At 38.4% G+C, this 20,200-nt stretch overlaps 1 protein-coding gene across 1 annotated transcript in view; it reads right to left on the reverse strand.

Moving 5' to 3' along the window:
- Nucleotides 1-18,876, reverse strand: part of fcrl2.L (Fc receptor-like 2 L homeolog) — an 81,511-nt gene extending 62,635 nt beyond the window's left edge. Inside the window, exons 1-5 of the mRNA XM_041573697.1 lie at nt 18,620-18,876; nt 18,148-18,168; nt 17,057-17,323; nt 13,815-14,075; nt 9,604-9,885 (exon numbers count right to left, since the gene is read on the reverse strand). Coding sequence (XP_041429631.1) covers nt 9,604-9,885; nt 13,815-14,075; nt 17,057-17,323; nt 18,148-18,168; nt 18,620-18,653 — 865 coding nt within the window. The 5' untranslated portion in view covers nt 18,654-18,876. The remainder of the gene's footprint in view (nt 1-9,603; nt 9,886-13,814; nt 14,076-17,056; nt 17,324-18,147; nt 18,169-18,619) is intronic.
- Nucleotides 18,877-20,200: the final 1,324 nt, after the last annotated feature.

Raw genomic sequence — 20,200 nt, forward strand, 5'->3', positions numbered from 1 at the left:
CACAAGATTGCCTTCAATCCACTAATTCTATTTTGTTTTAGGGAATATAATAAAAGGCACAGAGTTTGCCCAAGTGCAGTAACCCATAGCAACCAATAGCATTTTAAACGTCAAACTAGTAAATGATTCCTGTTCCTGGTTACTATGGGTCTTTCAACTGGCAGCAAAATTTACATCATTATTAGTATTTATTACAACAGTGTATATTTGTGTTCCTAGATCATTAAAGAAAAATAAGGGAGACTTCTATAAAATCAATTTGCAACCGTTCAGCCCAGAAACACCCATAAGCTAACTTTTAGGGGCCCATTTACTTAGCTCGAGTGAAAGAATAGAGGAAAAATAGTTTGAATATCCTTCGATCGATGGATTAAAATCCTTCAAATCGTTCGATTCAAAGGATTTAATCGTTCGATCTAACGATTATTCAATCGTAGGAATAGCGGTAAATCCTTCGACTTCGAAAGGATTTTACTTTGACAGTCGAATATCAAGGGTTAATTAACCTTCGATATTCGACCCTAGGTAAATGTGCCCCTTAGTGTATTATAGAATATCTATTTCCAAGCAACTTTTCAATTGGATTTCATTTTTTAATATGTTTTATTTTAATTATAATATAGTATTTAACTATAACATGGTTTTTTTTAAATTATTTGCCTTCTTCTTCTTACTCTTTCAAGCTTTCAAATGGGGTTATTTTTTTTTAAAAAAAATCCTCTATAAGGCTACACATTTTGGGTCATATTTATCAATGACCGAATTAAAATTTTTGATTTTCAAATGTTTTTATGGTCAAAACTATCAAATTCAATCAGGGAGTTTTTCAAATTTGATTTGAGTTTTTTTTACAAAATTAGAATTAGATTTTTTCGAAATTTATCATACTCTGGCCCTAACTAATTCATTTGATCATTTGCCAGCTAAATCCTGCTGAATCGCAATAGGAAGACATCCAGGGATCAATTTGTTATTTTCAGCCTTCCTGAGAAAAAAAATTGAATTAAGTTTTTAAACTCAAATCAAATTTGATTCGAATTTGATTTGAGTTTTAGGGTCGGTCCTATTCCCCCAAGTTTAAAAAATTTAATTTTTAGAATAAATTTCAATTGGTCAAATTTCGAATTTATGGGAGTTTAAAAAAACATGAAATCGAAAGTCGACCTTTGATAAATCTGCCCTGTTATTGCTACTAGAGATGTGCTTGGAATCAAAATCAGAAATATCAAAGTTGCTGTTATGTCTGTGACCTTAGTGGTTTGTCCAGCAATATAGACATTTTGCAGGATATTTACATATTTACCATATTTGCTTTAGAAATCCAGCAGCAGAATTGCTGGCAGTTGGGGCAATACCACATGGGACTTTTTGGGGTAATTTAACCACTTTATTTTTATGTATTATAAAAACTAGTGTCAATGAGCTGTCTGGGTAAATCAGTTGTAGGAATGGCAATTACAGCCAAAATTTTGTCCCATGTCCCATGTGCCATTGCTTCTATGGATCAGTTTAATCAGATAACAAGGGACAATGATGATTGTAAGATTTATTAGCATTCATGTGATACAGAGTCTTTACCATAAAGCAAGACAAGACTGCTGGGCTTTACCAGTATGAATTAGAGACACAAAACATAATTCCCCATCCAAGTACTAAGATAGTAATGTTTCAGAAAGAAAGTGATGCAATTGAAAATGTTGCACAATTCGACTGTATTGCATAATAATTGACGTTCTTTTTAGTGTACGAGGAAACTTTTTTTTTATTTTTATTACAATATATTAAAGAAAATCAAATGAAAATAAAAATCAAAAAAGAAAAGAAAGACGAATAAGCCCCCCGGGAGGCCAGGGAAAGCGATGAAGACAGATTTGGAGACACTCGGGATTCATCTCTTCTGTCCTAAACACAGATTTCCTCCTGCGTCAAACAAAAAGGTGTGAGCAAATCAATATGTACATAGTTTGAGTAAAAAGTCTTTAAAAGTCTTTAAAAGTAATTTGAAATGTAGGAGCAGCAGCAACACCGCTACCTCTATATAAGAAACATCACAGCGACCCAATAACCAGTGTGAAATGTATTGTTTATATAACCACAGTGTTACGGGTCTAACAGGAATCATTAAAAATGTCACCAGTGAAAATGAAAACAACTCATTGCAGCTTAAAAGTGTCATTTTTAAAAACTGCCAGTCCCTACACTGACGTCAGTTACAATAAAGGACACAATTAAAACTGTTGTCTCTGATGTTCAAAGCAATTCCCAACTCTGCCTCAATCTGTACCAGGAAATCTATGTACAATTACTCATCAAAACTACTCATTATGCTCTTCTATCCATCTGCTCCTCAACTTGTCTCATTATCTCTTCATATAATGAAATTTTATAGGGTTGAACACCATTCTCTGGAATTCACCCGTCTAAATTTCTTCCTACCTCTCTGCCTTTAAACAGGCTTTTAAATCACATTTCTTTAGAGATCCCAATTTGAATTTATTGTGGTCTGAGCAGGGTTTAGCCTGAGTATCCAACTTTATCAGGGTTTTGGGGGGAAAAAAATTAAAAATGTAGGGATTTAGGAAAAAGGCAGTATAATTCGTACAATCGAGTTTTCACTCAATTTTTAAATAAATAAGCTAAATTTGGGTATGGGAGTTTGATTGAGCTTTTTTTATAAATAAATAATTCAGATTTATTCAGATTTTACTTAATAACCCTCTTAATATTTAAATGTTTTTTAGCTCAAATTATGGAAAGATCCATTATCCTGAAAAACCCATACCCCAAACATTCTGGATAATAGATCCCATACCTGTAATAATAATAAAAATAATAAGAAGAAGAAGAAGCACAAGAGGAACATTCTAACCAATGATATGGTGTTTACTTTTACTGGCCTAACCATATACACAATGGTGATATATAAATATACAATACAGAATTTGATGTAGACTGACCTTCTGATAGACCTCTATGTACTTGAAATTCAGATCCTTTCTGTTTCCAGTGGATTCCACTGATGCTATAAATAAGACGGAGGTACTGTAAGGGGCACATTTACAAAGCTCGAGTGAAGGATTCGAATTAAAAAAACTTCGAATTTCGAAGTGTTTTTTGGGCTACTTCGACCATCGAATGGGCTACTTCGACCTTCGACTTCGAATCGAACGATTCGAACTAAAAATCGTTCGACTATTCGACCGTCGAAGTACTGTCTCTTTAAGAAAAACTTCGACCCCCTACTTCGGCAGCTAAAAGCTACCGAAGTCAATGTTAGCCTATGGGGAAGGTCCCCATAGGCTTGCCTGAGATTTTTTGATCGAAGGATATTCCTTCGATCGTTGTATTAAAATCCTTCGAATCGTTCGATTCGAAGGATTTAATCGTTCGATCGAAGGAATAATCCTTCGATCGTTCGATCGCAGGATTTGCGCTAAATCGTTCGACTTCGATATTCGAAGTCGAACGATTTTAGTTCCTAGTCGAATATCGAGGGTTAATTAACCCTCGATATTCGACCCTTCATACATCTGCCCCTAAGTGTATTTTGTTGTGGAAAAGCAAAACCATTCAAGCGGGATATATTTTGTACCTGTGAGTAATTGGTAGGCTCTATAGGATTGGAGTATCCACAACACACTTATGAATATATATGTACATGTAGGGACCCTGAGATTTGGGTTAAATTACTCAGGCAGTTCCCCCATTTGGACACCTAAGGATCCTTTAGTTAACTCAGACAGCTATGTCCCTGGCTGGGTCCACATTAGTTCACAGAGTATGTGATAATATAAAGGGGTTTAGCACCATGTTGTCAGGTCTGTCCTGGGACTTTGCCTCACTGGGAGGTACTACAAGTCCAGGTCTGCCGGTGAAGTTAGTTAAGTGTGAGTTAGTGATAGTGAATACGGTAATAGTCACTCTAGGAGTGAGAGTCAGCACAGGGTAGCTAGTGAGGAGATGTGGCTCCAATGAGGTGAAATAGTGGGGTTAGGACCCCGTGGTATTTGAACCACTAGAGCAGGGACTACAGTGGGTGAGTTGAGGACCAGATAGGGCGCCAAGACCCAAGACCCCAGGCTGAATACAGTGGGTGAGGAGAGGACCAAGTCCGGTGCTAAGATACAAGACCCCAGGCTGAGAATCCCATGCCTTAGTGTTCATCCGGAGGGATAGTGCCTAGTGAGAATGGTAACTATCTCCTAAGTCTATTATTGCTGTTACTTTGACATATTGGATATTAGCTCACCTGGAGCACCTTGTACCCCCTGGAGGGAATATTGCTGTTTGAATCTATCCTATTATATCTATGAACATCTAAGTACCTGTGAACTACTCCATTGCAACAGTTCATTAATAAACAAGTTTATGTTACTGCAAAGAAACTTGTCTGGCTGATTATCCTGCTGCATTGAGCTACACCAGGTACCGGGAGTTGCAGGGAGTTGCACGGGTACACTGGGGGTCCAGGGCACACTACAAGCAGTTTTAGCCTGGTCACACACAGCCTTAATACACAGCAAAAGTACACTCAAGGGTGTGCTACATACAGAATGGGACTTCTACTCCGATCCAATAGTCCACCAATAAATCAATATCACAAATCACAAATTAGCTAAATTGACTTAGATTAAAAAGCAATATTTATTTATCACCATGCCATATGTAAATAAAAACATTTAAAAACAAGCAGCGCTGCATAAAGGATGAGGGATCCCTCCTAATTAGATATCAACTCATCAGGTGAATTCAACACGAATCGTGTGTGAGAGAAGCGTGCAAAGAAATGTTGCTATAGGTAGTTGACTGGAATAATTTAGTGTGTTATAACGACCAAGAACTTGACCAAAAAAAAGATTGAGGCTTAATAAATAATAATTTAATAATTGTAATAATAATAATTTTAATGCTAAAATAAGGATTTTTTTTTTCTTTTTCATATTCCTAAGAAAATTGCTGATGACCAATAACATGCTGGTGGAAGGACAACGAAGCTGAACATAGAAGGAATATCATACTCTATTTCTAGGTTTTGTACATTATGGGTCACATTTACTAAGGGTCGAATATCGAGGGTTAATTAACCCTCGATATTCGACCATCAAAGTAAAATCCTTCGACTTCGAATATCGCAAATACTTTGATCGAACGATCAAAGGAAAAATCGTTCGATCGAACTGAGGATTTTCCTTCAATCAAAAAAAGTTTACCAACCTTATGGGGAAGGTCCCCTTAGGCTAACATTGTAGCTCGGTAGGTTTAAAGTGGCGAAGTACGGGGTCGAAGTATGTTTTAAAGAGACAGTACTTCGACTATCGAATGGTCGAATAGTCGAATGATCTTTAGTTCGAATTGTTCGATTCGAAGTCAAAGTCGTAGTCGAAGTAGCCTATTTGATGGTCGAAGTACCCAAAAAAATACTTCGAAATTTGAAGTTTTTTTCATTCTAATCCTTCACTCGAGCTTAGTAAATGTGCCCCTATGTACATAACGAGCAAAATTAAGCAAAGTATTGACTTTACACAGCCTATCATGTCCAATTATATATGTCCTTATCTCCCCTTTTGTTGCATATACTGTAATAGAGAAAAAAAATGTAAGCACTCGGTGTAAAGGTGGCCATAGATGTTACAATTACGATATTTCTAGGAAAAGATGTTTCTAGGAAAGATCATTTGTTTCAATACACATGTGTAGAGCTGAATCATCAGATATACAGGGAGAAACAATAGAATTCTACCTGTATCTGATGATTCAGCACTAACAATGGCCGATGTTCAGATGCCTTCAAAGACGCCCAATCAAAATTTTCAGGCCAACCTGATCGACAAGCGACCGATATCCAAGTCTTCCCTTGGCACGTCTCCCACCATACACACACCGAATATCATACTAAAATTCATTATCGGTGTGTCTTTGGCCACCTTTACCCATAATTGAACAATTGTGTTCTAAAATTTGTTCCATCTTAGTGTGAGTGCAATGGAACCTATTTTTAAAATATGGTCATTACAATGAAAGTGTAATCTAAACTTTTTACATTTCCAACAATTTAAGCATTAATCATTGCATTGAGTCTAGGATGGTGATGATGAAGAAAACGAGGAGCTGTTACCTGTTGGGTAAGTGTGACGGAGGATAAAAGTTGTGTTTTTGAAGACGTAGACAAGAAGAGCCACAACAAGAAAAAATATCAGCAAAGCTATAGTGATCCCTACTCCCAATGATGTATAGCTCCTCTCTATTAAAAAGAGACATAGAAATATTGTTAGACAATTATTATAGGAAAGGGAACCTATAGTTTAGCTTAGTTGGTTTGCACCTTGGGCCTACAATGGGTTTCAACAATGACTATCCTGTAAGACAGTTTAGCAGATATCCCTGCACAATAGTGTCTATAGACAATATAGAGAGCATCTTCTCCTTCTGGTACAGTTCTGGGCCATGATCCATTCTTTCCTTATTACAAATACAAATTTCTATCATGACTTCAAGAACATCCCTTACAGGACAAACAATGGCATTAGCCACTGGCTTTGTTAGAATGTAGAGATGAGCGGAATTTTCAAAAATTAGATTTTTGTCACCCATAGGGGTAAATTTATCAAAGAGTGAAGTTCCGCCACAAGAGTGAAATTCCGCAGCTCTCAATTCATTTTTATGGGATTTTGAAAGGTGTATTTATCAATGGGTGAAAGTGAAAGTTCACCCTTTGATAAATACGCCTATAAAAATCCCATAGAAATGAATGGAGAGTGGCGGAATTTCACTCTAGTGGCGGAACTTCACTATTAACTTCACTCTTTGATAAATATACCCCATAGACTTCAATGTATTTCTGCAAATTATTTAGCGGTTTCACAAATTTTTGGTGAAATGGATCAGATTTGATCATTACTATTACAAAGGTAGTACTGTTATTTTCTTAATTAACCAGCATTTATTTTTTAAGGATGAAGTTATGGGAAGTCCTCTTAAATGACTTTCAATCATTCGTAATAGGCTGCAAGAGATTTGACCAGTGAATGCAGTGTCATTGATTCATAGAAATTGATACTGTCCATTTTGCCAGACAGCAATTCAATTACAGATAAGGTAAACTTAAACCCTAAAAGTATATATGGCTACAAATGATGTATTTTATGTACCAAATATACTGCACCAGCCTGAAAGTTCAGCAGCTCTATAACTGTAATTATCTAGTTCTTCAAAGCTGAGCTGTGGATTTTATATGGAGTGTCAGTGGCACTGCACATGCTCAGTGTGCTCCGGGCAGCTATTGAGTAGCTGAGCTTATGGGTGGTGAGAAATCATCAAGCAGAAAATGAGACTCATCATCTATTATAGAAGCTGATGCTACAGGGCTGATTATTAGTGATGGGCGAATTTATTCGCCAGGCACAAATTTCGGTGAATTTGCACGATTTGCCGCCGGTGAATAAATTTGTGAACCAGCCGCGAAAATTCACAGCGTCCGTTTTCTGGATGCCGGCGCATTTTCGCCAAAAAACGGATGGTGGCGTAAAAAAAAAAAACAGATGCCGGAGTAAAAACGAGACGCCGGGGCCGTTTCGAAAATTTTCCGACATTTCGCGAATTTCGAACAGAATTTGTAAATTTTTCGGCGAACCGGCGCAAATTCGCCCATCACTACTGATTATTCAGTTATGATTTAGAAAGCACTGCTTTTAGAGTTGCCATGCAATGTGAATCTAAAATATTTACTAATCAGCCCCCATTGAACTGAATTTTTCCCCCTGTTAATCACTACTCACACTGACCTGCAGAATGGACCACTGGCTCCTGACCCACCTCCCTTTCATTTTCCTTGTAATCCTGAACTGGTGTCCCTGTAGATGGGAAGTAAGGCCAATTGTTTACTGTTTAAAACAAGTATTTGGTTGCTAAGGGTTACTAGACCTGTGAAAATTGTGCCCAGTTTATTACAGATATTAATTGTCATCTAACCCCATTGTGGCAATAAGGCTTATAGAATGACTCTGCCAACATTTGGTAAGTGATGTCAATGTTTTGCCTAAAATATCCATTTAGATGTATTCACATAAAGGGGTAGTTCACTTTTGAACTCACACTCAGACCACTGCCTGGTTTCTAGGGTAAATTGGACCTACTGAAATGTTAAACTTAAGAACTTTTGAACAAAGTAAAGGAAAAATTCAAAAACTACAAAAAATAAAGCTACCCCTTTAATTGGAGTTTAAAAAGACAGAAACAAAAATGGTAGGACTTCCCCTTGTGGGTAGTGATGGGCGAATAAATATCACGCCAGGTGTGAATTTGGGGCAAATTTCCACATTTTGCCAGTGCAAAACTGTGGCGAAAATTTGCCGCCGAAAAATCTGGTGCGTCAAAAATATTTTGGCGCGTGTCAGAATAGTTGCGCACATAAAAATTGGTGCGTGTCAAAATTATTCGGACACTCATTGACTTTAATGCATTTGGATAAAATAGGCGCACGTATAAAAATTGTCGCGTGCATTAAAATTGACGCGTTTCAAAATTATATTGACGCCCATTGACTTCAATGCATTTCGCAAATTTTTTGCCGTCTCATTTTTCAGCGAATTGAAACAGGACAAATTAGTCCATCACTACTTGTGGGTATTAACAGAATCAGCCATCCCATCATTATCCAATAGGACATTCCCCAACCTCACTGTCCTCACTGTGAAGAACCATCTACTCTGCTTCAAATTAAAGCTCTGTTCCTCTAGTCTGAAGGGCGGGCTCTGATACGTTATCTGTCTATAATGATATAATGTACAGGTATGGGATCTGGTATCCAGAAATCCGTTTCCCAGAATGCTCCGAATTATGGAAAAGTTGTCTCTCATAAACTCCACTTTATCCAAATGATTTCCCTTTTATCAGTAATAATAAAACAGTCGCTTGTACTTGATCCCAACTGAGATATAATTAATCCTTATTGGAGGCAAAACCAGTATATTGGGTTTATTTAGGGGCACATTTACTAAGGGTCGAAGTAAAATCCTTTGACTTCGAATATCGGAGTCGTAGGATTTACCGCATTTGGTTCGATCGAACGTTTCGAAGGATTTTAATCCATCGATCGAACGATTTTCCTTCGATCAGAAATTTCGAAGAAAGCTTATGGGGAAGGTCCCCATAGGCTAACATTGGTGCTCGGTAGGTTTTAGTTGCGAGGTAGGTAGTCGAGGTTTTTTTTAAAGAGAAAATACTTCGAATATCGAATAGTCAAACGAATTTTAGTTCGATTCGAAGTCGTAGTCGAAGGTCGAAGTAGCCAATTCGATGGTCGAAGTAGCCAAAAAAAAACTTCGAAATTCAAAGTTTTTTTCATTCGAATCCTTCACTCGAGCTTAGTAAATGTGCCCCCAAACGTTTATATGATTTTCTAGTAGACTTAAGGTATGAAGATCCAAATTATGGAAGAATCCATTATCCAAAAAACCCCAGGTCTCGATGATTCTGAATAACAGGTCCCATACCTGTAACTGTTAAGAGTAATCATGACCCCTAACAAGCTTCAATTCAAGTGCAGGTAAAATAAAATAATAGTATCCCTAAATCAGGTGGATTTCAGTTCAAAGCTTTGCTCACCTGCCATCTGGACACTGATCTCATCGCTCGTCTTCCTCACAGTGTTGTTATTTGTTCTGACCTCACAGGTATAATTCCCAGAATCCTCCAGCTGAGCTGAGGGGACTCCATATTGGTTGGATAAACTGAATCCCTGCACTTTGTGCCCATTTCTGTAGAAAACAAACTGTAGCTCTGTAGTCTCTCTGTGTGGGCTGAGCTTTGTGTCACATGTTATGGTCATGTGATCTCCTTCTGTCGGATGATTGGGATTCACTTTCATCACTGGTTTGGAGAACAACTCTAAAAACAGAAACAATTCTGTGAAATGATGTAAAATAGAAGAGCTTAAAAGCCCTGTAGATAGAATAGAATAGAACCCCCCTCCCCCACAATTCTTTACATAAACATTATGTTTTCCTTATTTTTTTGTTTTTGTTTACATTTTTTATTTTTAGTTATGAGAAAAAAACCATAATTGATTACATAAACATCACTCAGGGACTGCAGATACTGGACAATCCCCGGTCTGCAAAATTGTTAAGTCACATTACACGATATTTTGAATTCCTGAGGTTTTTAGGTGAGTAACAGTGAACAACAATCAAATAAACAGTTATTTCCATCATCACTGAGTACTGTTGTTTTCCTGCACTTACAATAATAAGAGCTGTTTAAAGGGTAAGTTTAGATTCTGTGCTTAGTCAGAGTGGGAGTGAGGGAAAAGGGCTTAATTTAATGTAATGTTCCTGTACATCAGCTAAGGGTTCCAGACTTTATTCAAGGCTTTCCGGGAATCATTTTTCTGGTTAGTTAATTTCTCCAATATGAGAACATTATCTAACCTAGTTTTGACTGAATTAAAGTCTAGGATGGACGATTTCCATGCTGCTGCTATAACTTGTTTTGAGGCTGAAAATATATGCATTTTCAGTTTCCTTAGATATTTGTTAACTCCTGGAATTCTTTTATGGATCAGCGCCTCTCCTGGGTCTTTCCTGAGTGTAACGCTCACATCGGGGAGCCGCTGTAACTGGAGTTAGCCACACACTGGGAAGTGGGTATGGAGGAAGCCCAGGTAGGTTCCCCAAAAACAATTGCCAAGGTCATTACCATGAAATCCAGGAGGGCAAGGAATGCTGGAACAAGGAATTCAGGAACAAGGAACGCGGGTCATGCAGGAACACATAATCCCATTCAATGACTCAGCAAGGCTCAGGGCTGGGTTTATAAAGGTGATGAGGAATGGGAGACACATGAGGGAAACAAGGAGGGTGGAGAAAACTATAGACAGGGAGATCACCTGAACATATAACATAGGAACCAGGACCATTTCTAAGAGCCTCAAAGTGGCTCATGGAGTAAGTGCAACACACAGGGGGGAGCGCACCTCCTAAAGTTCAAGTCACGGGCTGGTCCTTACACTGAGAGTTAGTCCTGTTACGTTTGAGATTAGTGTGTAGATATGAATCCAGAATCAGACTGAATTAGGGCATTCCCACCAGATGTGAATTAATGATCCATGTTGGCCACAGTTCCTAAAGGAGAGCACGTGGGATACCATTTTACTAGTTTTGAGGGTACCAGATACCACTGGTGTAAAACCTTCTGGGATGTTTCCTAATTGTTACATTGATTGAGCAGTGTATATTGTCTTTGATAATATCGGACCATTGGTTCCCTTCCATGCATATTTGTAAATCTTTTTCCCAGAGTTGTATAAACCTTAACTCTTTCAGAGGGGTTAGGTGGTCATATAGTGTCGCTATTGCCCGCTCTTGAGGAAGTATTTGAAGGCACATTTTCTCAAATATTGTTGGGTTAGGAAACTGTTTCTCTTTCCATATGGATGTTATATAACTTCTAATTTGTAGGTATTCACTCTGCGGAATATTAAAGGATTCTTGAAGTTGCTGCCATGATAGTAGTTTATTAGTTCTGGTTAAATGTTTTCCTTATGTTTTATACATAGGACTTATATCATATTAAGCATTCTACATAATATTTGGTTGTTTCCCATTCCAGAACCATTTGATAATCTTGTCCACACGCAATGTTCCAGAATTAATTGTAATGAAAATTTTATTTTTCAGCAGCTTAAGCATTTTTACCCCAACCATTGGGTTGTAAAGCAGGCCAAGGAAGTTTCTTATCAGACCCCTGATTTCCCCTTTATCAGTTTAGTGTTTGGCACTTGTAAATCAGGATCCTGAAATTTCCATTTTCATAGAATACCCTTCAGGCTAAAGCTTACCCACTGGTGGCTGTTCCTGCTGAATTGTGCTTAGTACAGAGGAATACCTATGCTGCCATAGTTTTATGGGATCTCTCTGTACAGACTATGAGCAAACTTAGAGACTGTTCCTGCTGAATTGTGCTTAGTACAGGGAATACCTATGCTGCCATAGTTTTATGGGATCTCTCTGTACAGACTATGAGTAAACTTAGGGGACTGTTCCTGCTGAATTGTGCTTAGTACAGAGGAATACCTATGCTGCCATAGTTTTATGGGATCTCTCTGTACAGACAATGAGCAAACTTAGGGGACTGTTCCTGCTGAATTGTGCTTAGTACAGGGAATACCTATGCTGCCATAGTTTTATGGGATCTCTCTGTACAGACTATGAGCAAACTTAGGGACTGTCCCTGCTGAATTGTGCTTAGTACAGAGGAATACCTATGCTGCCATAGTTTTATGGGCTCTCTCTGTACAGACTATGAGCAAACTTAGGGGCTGTTCCTGCTGAATTGTGCTTAGTACAGGGAATACCTATGCTGCCATAGTTTTATGGGATCTCTCTGTACAGACTATGAGCAAACTTAGGGACTGTCCCTGCTGAATTGTGCTTAGTACAGGGGAATACCTATGCTGCCATAGTTTTATGGGCTCTCTCTGTACAGACTATGAGCAAACTTAGGGACTGTTCCTGCTGAATTGTGCTTAGTACAGGGAATACCTATGCTGCCATAGTTTTATGGGATCTCTCTGTACAGACTATGAGCAAACTTAGGGGACTGTTCCTGCTGAATTGTGCTTAGTACAGGGGAATACCTATGCTGCCATAGTTTTATGGGATCTCTCTGTACAGACTATGAGCAAACTTAGGGGACTGTTCCTGCTGAATTGTGCTTAGTACAGGGGAATACCTATGCTGCCATAGTTTTATGGGATCTCTCTGTACAGACTATGAGTATACTTAGGGGACTGTTATTGCTGAATTGTGCTTAGTACAGGGGAATACCTATGCTGCTATAGTTTTATGGGATCTCTCTGTACAGACTATGAGCAAACTTAGGGACTGTTCCTGCTGAATTGTGCTTAGTACAGGGAATACCTATGCTGCCATAGTTTTATGGGATCTCTCTGTACAGACTATGAGCAAACTTAGGGACTGTTCCTGCTGAATTGTGCTTAGTACAGGGGAATACCTATGCTGCCATAGTTTTATGGAATCTCTCTGTACAGACTATGAGCAAACTTAGGGGCTGTTCCTGCTGAATTGTGCTTAGTACAGGGAATACCTATGCTGCCATAGTTTTATGGGATCTCTCTGTACAGACTATGAGTATACTTAGGGGACTGTTATTGCTGAATTGTGCTTAGTACAGGGAATACCTATGCTGCCATAGTTTTATGGGATCTCTCTGTACAGACTATGAGCAAACTTAGGGGACTGTTCCTGCTGAATTGTGCTTAGTACAGGGAATACCTATGCTGCCATAGTTTTATGGGATCTCTCTGTACAGACTATGAGCAAACTTAGGGGACTGTTCCTGCTGAATTGTGCTTAGTACAGGGGAATACCTATGCTGCCATAGTTTTATGGGATCTCTCTGTACAGACTATGAGCAAACTTAGGGGACTGTTCCTGCTGAATTGTGCTTAGTACAGGGAATACCTATGCTGCCATAGTTTTATGGGATCTCTCTGTACTGACTATGAGCAAACTTAGGGGACTGTTCCTGCTGAATTATGTTCAACTTAAAAGCAATACAGTGCAACTCCAAACAATTCCTGAAAGCATTTTGTTTCTTCTTTTTTTCTACCTTCCATTGAGGAGAGAAGCAAATCTAGAAGGGACTGTGTCATAAGCTGTTTTTTTTTTTACAAGGGAAAAAGAAAAAAGAAAAAAGAATACAGTATGAAAAATTAATAATTTAAATTTTTCATAACACTGAGATGGGACAGAACTGCACAATATAAATTTAGAATGGAAATGATCCAAGTTTACCTTTCACAGCAATTTGTTCTTCACTAGCATAACTATAATAAATGAGGCCGTCCTTCACTTGTCGGGTGCATCTGTACAAACCACTCGTTGTCATGTTTGCTCTTCCAACCAGAAAATCGGCATCAGAGGGAGAGGATCCTATAACCTCATTGTCCTTGTACAACACAGCGTCTCTGGCAGAATACCCAGGATACCCTGCACAGGACACATATAATTCATCCCCTTCAAATACAAACATTGGTACTTTCAGTGTGAGCCAACCTGAAACCAAAGGAAACATTATTATAAGTGATGGATTCATGTGTATTACACAGTTAATTTACACTGAGACATATGAACACTCACAACACACACATTTACCGTATATACTCGAGTATAAGCCGAGTTATTCAGCATCCAAAATGTGCTGAAAAAGTCTACCTCGGCTTATACTCGAGTCAGCAGGCAGTAGCTGAGATTGCAGTCACTTTTAATCATTCCTATACCAACAGTTCGCTTGGGGAGAGACTGCAATATCACACAGCGCCCTCTGTTGGTTATATGAAAGAATAACAGTGCGCCCTCTGTTGGTTATATGAAAGAATAACAGTGCGCCCTCTGTTGGTTATATGAAAGAATAACAGTGACTGCAATATCATACAGTGCCCTCTGTTGGTTAATACGAAAGATTAACAGTGATGGCAATATCACACAGTGCCCTCTGTTGGTTATATGAAAGATTAACAGTGACTGCAATATCACACAGCGCCCTCTGTTGGTTATATGAAAGAATAACAGTGACTGCAATATCACACAGCACCCTCTGCACATGGTAGTGGGACAGTGGGACAATGCACACAGTAATCCGTTTGGCAATTCTCTGTCACCATCAACTTTGCAAAGAAGTCCGGTTGATAGCTGGGGGGTCCGGTTGATCGCTGGGTTGATTGGCGAAATGTGCGCTGCTGGGACAGGGCTGTAGTTGTGTCTAGGCTTATACTCGAGTCAATAAGTTTTCCCAGTTTTCATAGGTAAAATTAGGTACCTCGGCTTATACTCGGGTCGGCTTATACTCGAGTATATACGGTACTTTCATAAAGAAGACTAAATGCAGTCCTGGAGGTCACTGCAGACCTGTCTGAGAAGAAATCTAAGCTAATTTTAGGGTGATGACAGATACCACGATACAAGAGATTAATGATGGGGTGACTAATCTCCTCAACTATCATCAGCCTTAAAGAAATGAATGAAATCACATTGTCCAGCAGGGCATTCCCCAACCCTCATCTTGAAGAATCATATGTATCGCTTCAGATAAAAGTTCTGTTCCTCAAATATAAAAAATGGGAGACCTCTAGTTTAGTGTTAGGCGAATAAATCTGGCAGGCGCAAACTCGTGGTGAATTTCAACGTTTTTCAACTGTGGTGAAAATTTGCCGGAGAAAAATTCCAGTGTGTCAAAAAAAAATTGTCACACGACAGAATAGTCACTCACAAAAAATTGTCGCACGTCAAAATTATTCGGACGCCTATTGAGTAATGCATTTGGACAAAATAGTTGCACGTATAAAAATTGACGCGGGCGTCTAAATTGACGCACATCTAAATAATTTCAATGCATTTCGCACTTTTTATGGCAAATCAAAATGGGTCAAATTCGCCCATCACTACTTGTTCTTTTTAGTCTGATAAAAGCTTCACCACTGTCCATCTATAATGTCTTCTATTTACAGTATCTGCAAGAAGTAATCATGTCCTCTTGCAAGCACCATTTCTCCAGAGAAACAACCCAAGTCTTGCATAGATTTACATAGTTACATTTGGTTGAAAAAGGATCAAAGTTCACCAAGATCAACCCCTCCAAATGAAACCAATGAGAAAAAAGAAATCTGATGTTCTAGAGTTCTAGAACTAGAGTTCTAATACTATTTTATGCCATTTTACACATGAGCTAGGATTTTTTTAGAGGCGTCCAATTTTGCATTGGTCTCTAGATATGGCAATGAAAGAGCAAAATATACAGATAATATCCAGCCTGGGTTTGAACCAGTGACCTGCAGGTTGCTATGTAGTTACCTATACAGCTAAGGTCCTGGTTCATGGCCTTTTTCCTGTAAACTTTATTTTCTCAGATTCATTTTTTGCATCCATGGCGGAGAAGCATACAAGAATACTGGAGAATAATTTTTCAGCAATTGGTTTGTAGAAGAACAATCAAACTTCTTTTGATTATGGCTGTAGGTATCATTGTATTCCCTCTCAGGCATGGTGAGCTCAGCTGTTGCTAATGTGGCCACAGGTGCTCAGTATTGGCCAAAAATCTTGCTATAAAACCCCCTGCTCTGCACTGACTCACTGCCCATTATAGGTCAAGAATGCGTTGTCCTGTGTGTTTTGTAACCTGTGATTGTTGTTACTTTGATACCTTCTCCTGTCCCCTGTGTGACTTCTTAGTTCTGAACCCGGCTTATTCCTGAACTTGAGTTTGCCTCACGATTCTGCTTCTGTTCTCTGGTTCTGACTTGGGCCTGTCTGACTACGTACAGCTCCTTTCTAGAGTATATGTTCCATGCTCTTGTGGACTGGATTATCGTGCAGTAAGTCCTGGTGGCACTCGAGTAGCTGAGGACCAGGCCCAAAGCAAAGGTGATTGTTATTGGCAGAGGAGCATGTCTAGATAGGAACCCAATGACTCCCCTGTGGTTTGGGTTTCCCATATGTGATAGATAGATAGATAGATAGATAGATAGATAGATAGATAGATAGATAGATAGATAGATAGATGGATGGATAGATGGATAGATGGATAGATGGATAGATGGATAGATGGATAGATGGATAGATGGATAGATGGATAGATGGATAGATGGATAGATGGATAGATGGATAGATGGATAGATGGATAGATGGATAGATGGATAGATGGATAGATGGATAGATGGATAGATGGATAGATGGATAGATGGATAGATAGATAGATAGATAGATAGATAGATAGATAGATAGATAGATAGATAGATGGATAGATGGATAGATGGATAGATGGATAGATGGATAGATGGATAGATAGATAGATAGATAGATAGATAGATAGATAGATAGATGATAGATGATGAAGATAGATGATAGATAGATAGATAGATAGATAGATAGATAGATAGATGATAGATAGATAGATAGATAGATAGATAGATAGATAGATAGATACTAGCATTTATGTGAAAATTAAATCAAAACGTGGAGAGGAAAGCAGAGAAACTTACTATGAGCAACTTGAAGTCTGACAGGTTCACTCTTATCACTAGTAAGAGTCTGACACTGATATCTTCCTCCATGTTCTTGTTTGACATGGTCAATCTTAACTCTCCTTCTTCCAAGATACAACGGGATGATCTGGTTGTCCCTGTACCAGTAATAGATCTGGTCTCTTGGTTCAGGGGGATCCACGTTGCAGGTGAGAGTTACAGATTCCTTGGTGAATACCGTGGCCCAGTTCGGCTCAAAGCTCACAAAGGGTTTGATGGAAGATCCTGAAACGGGAAACAAAAAAGCTTGATAGTTCAAGAATAAAGGAAAGAAAAGTAACTCCAGCAGAATTACTGCAAATGAACACAGTGTTTGCCACCACTCGGAAGAAGTTCATTTGCAGTAATTCTGCAGGAGCTTTTCTTTCCTTTATTCTTGGATCACATGTAGCAGTTGCAGCACAGAGCAACCATAAAGGAATCACAAGTCATTTGAAATATGTACTGACCACCATCCCACTCGTCTATTTAAGCTTGATGGTTACCCTTCCTACATTCAGGAAATTTTGAGTATTACCTCAATGAATGCCGGCAATTTCACATTAGCCCACTTTAATTTCCTCAGTTTCCAATTAAGCCTTAAAATAGCCATACTCTGGCCATTCCTCCTCTGTATTCAACCAATTGACCCATTGACCCATCAGATTCATCCCATGCACATGAATGACTATAATTCTTTCTTGTGTTTGACCTGCCATACATACATAGACTGTCACAATATGGTCAAAATTGGTAAAACTGCCCAACCAATTCTGGTCATGCATGGGCTGTGTTAGGGGTAGATTATTAAGGGTCATATTAATGAAGCTGTGTAAAAGAAAACAAGGCAATCTCCATCGGAACACCAGCAGCACTAAGTCAAATTCAATGTATTTATCAAGGGGCATATGACTTTTACATAGCTTGATACATAGCCCCCTGGGCACAGACATAGAGCTCTATGCAAGGTGTCTGTATGTTGGGCAGATCATAGTAACAATTCAAAGCGCTACAGACATTATGAATTGCCAGAAGATTTACTAAATAAATAAATTTCTGAGAGCACTTACCTGCACTTGCTGTAACCACTGCTAAAAAATAAGAATATACAAAGAGTTATCATTTTATCTATGTATTTTTGTTAAAGAAATATTATAATGCCAAAGCCTTCCTTTTAAAACAATTATTTAATAAAGTTGTATATCAGTGACTGTTATGTAGTTTTCGGTATTTTTGGGAGATGCGCCACAGTTTGGAAAGTTTGCTATTGAGAAACTAGGACAAACAAAAAAATATTACATAACACGGAACAGAGCTGGAATAGAATACGGGCAGAACGGAGGCACGATGATTTGCATTGCCTTCGATTTTAAGCTCCAGTGGGGAGAGAAATGTTGGGAATAATGTTCAAGCTCTGTAAAGTACTGTGGTGCTATATAATGTAAATAAGCAATAATAATAGAGTAGAATAAAAGGGTAAGTAAGGATTTCTAACACATTATAGCTAATAGAGAGTGCAAAGGAAAATAAACCAATACTTACAGAGGAGGAAGAAGTAGAAGTACAGAGGTGCCATGTTGATTGTACCTTTTGTTCTATAAAGGAGACGTCCCGATTCTCAGTAAATAACTGTACAGTTTAATTTCCCTGGAAGCCCTGCAGTTTAGGGCAGAGCTAATTGTGACGTCACCACTACATTAGTGCCAGTAACAAGGCAATGCCACTTATTAAAGGGCACCTGTCACCCAAAAATTGTTTCCCCCACTAGAGGTGCAAGCTAACTGAGCCCATAGTCTGGTTAGAGCAAACAATATATATATATATATTTATTTATTTATTTTTTAAATGCTCTGTCGTGCATTGCTTTAAAGGTGTGGTTTAAGCACCCCCAGTTGTTTAATGCAGGGGTCCCAAATCTAATTACAGACATTAACCGATTAGAAGCTCATTTGTCAGGGGGCTGTCAATCAGTTTGCTGATATGTCTCCCTGCAGGCCGTGTGCCATTCCATGTGTAAGTGGGGAAAATAAAACCAGATGTTTGGAACTTATCTTTGGTGGTTCCATGATCTCCACATCTGTCTCTCCCCACTCTCTGCTTAGCAGCTGCTTCTGGGTCCTGGTGCCCTCCTTCCTTGCACTGAGAAATACTGGGGCCCCATTTGCACATATAGCACTTGTACAGCACCTCCATAACAGCAAGGTAAGTATATGTACTGTAGTGAAGGGAGACCAATTTAGCAATACAATTTCCTCTCCAAAATGTTCCCGGGATGTGACATTATTGTGCTGTTTACTGATGAACCTTTGGCCTTTGTTCCTAGGCTTCCAATCAAAGGTCAGTCTGTCCTTGTGTATTTATCTTGTGCCTTAGTTATCTGTGTTTTGAAATAATCCACATAATATTATAAATTCGTAGAGCCCAGCATGTATCTATCTGAGTAAGAAAATGTAAGTTTTGGCAAATATTAAAAAAGAATAGAAACTGGTTAACTCTGGGAATTGGCCCTCGACTTGATGGTGTAACCCACAGAGTATACTGGTAGCACTTTATTCTATGAGTTATCATCAAGAATTCAGGAAGGGCATGTAGCAATAGTCACATTTTATTGGTTTTTGATAAATTCTATTTCTCTAAAACCATGAATGCCATGACATTTATTAAAATATCCAAATACAAAAAGCACACATGAATAAAAACATTCAAAACAATCCAAATATGACAAAGGAAAACCAGAAAACATCCACAAATTTATCGGGCAATTACTAGTGGAAAAAAAGCCCTAAAACCTCTTTGCGCCAGAATGAAAGGAACTTTTCCCAGTTGGTTAAGGAGAACTCCTATTGACTTCTACTTGACCTCGACAGCTTTTAGACGGTGAATTTTCATATTACAGTTTTTCGTGGTCTTTACACTTAAAGGGAATCTATCACGGAAATGAATATTTAAGGGCCGATTCTTCAAGAGTCGAATTTCAAGTTTATGGGAGTTATTTTAAATGAAATATATTAAAAAGAATTGATTTTTCTTTAAAATTCTGGTGAATAGGATGTACCCAAAAAATTGAATCAAATTCAATCGAATTCGATTTGAGATAAATCAAATTCGAATTTAAAAATTCAA

Source organism: Xenopus laevis, chromosome 8L (assembly GCF_017654675.1).
Source record: "Xenopus laevis strain J_2021 chromosome 8L, Xenopus_laevis_v10.1, whole genome shotgun sequence".
NCBI lineage: Eukaryota > Metazoa > Chordata > Amphibia > Anura > Pipidae > Xenopus > Xenopus laevis.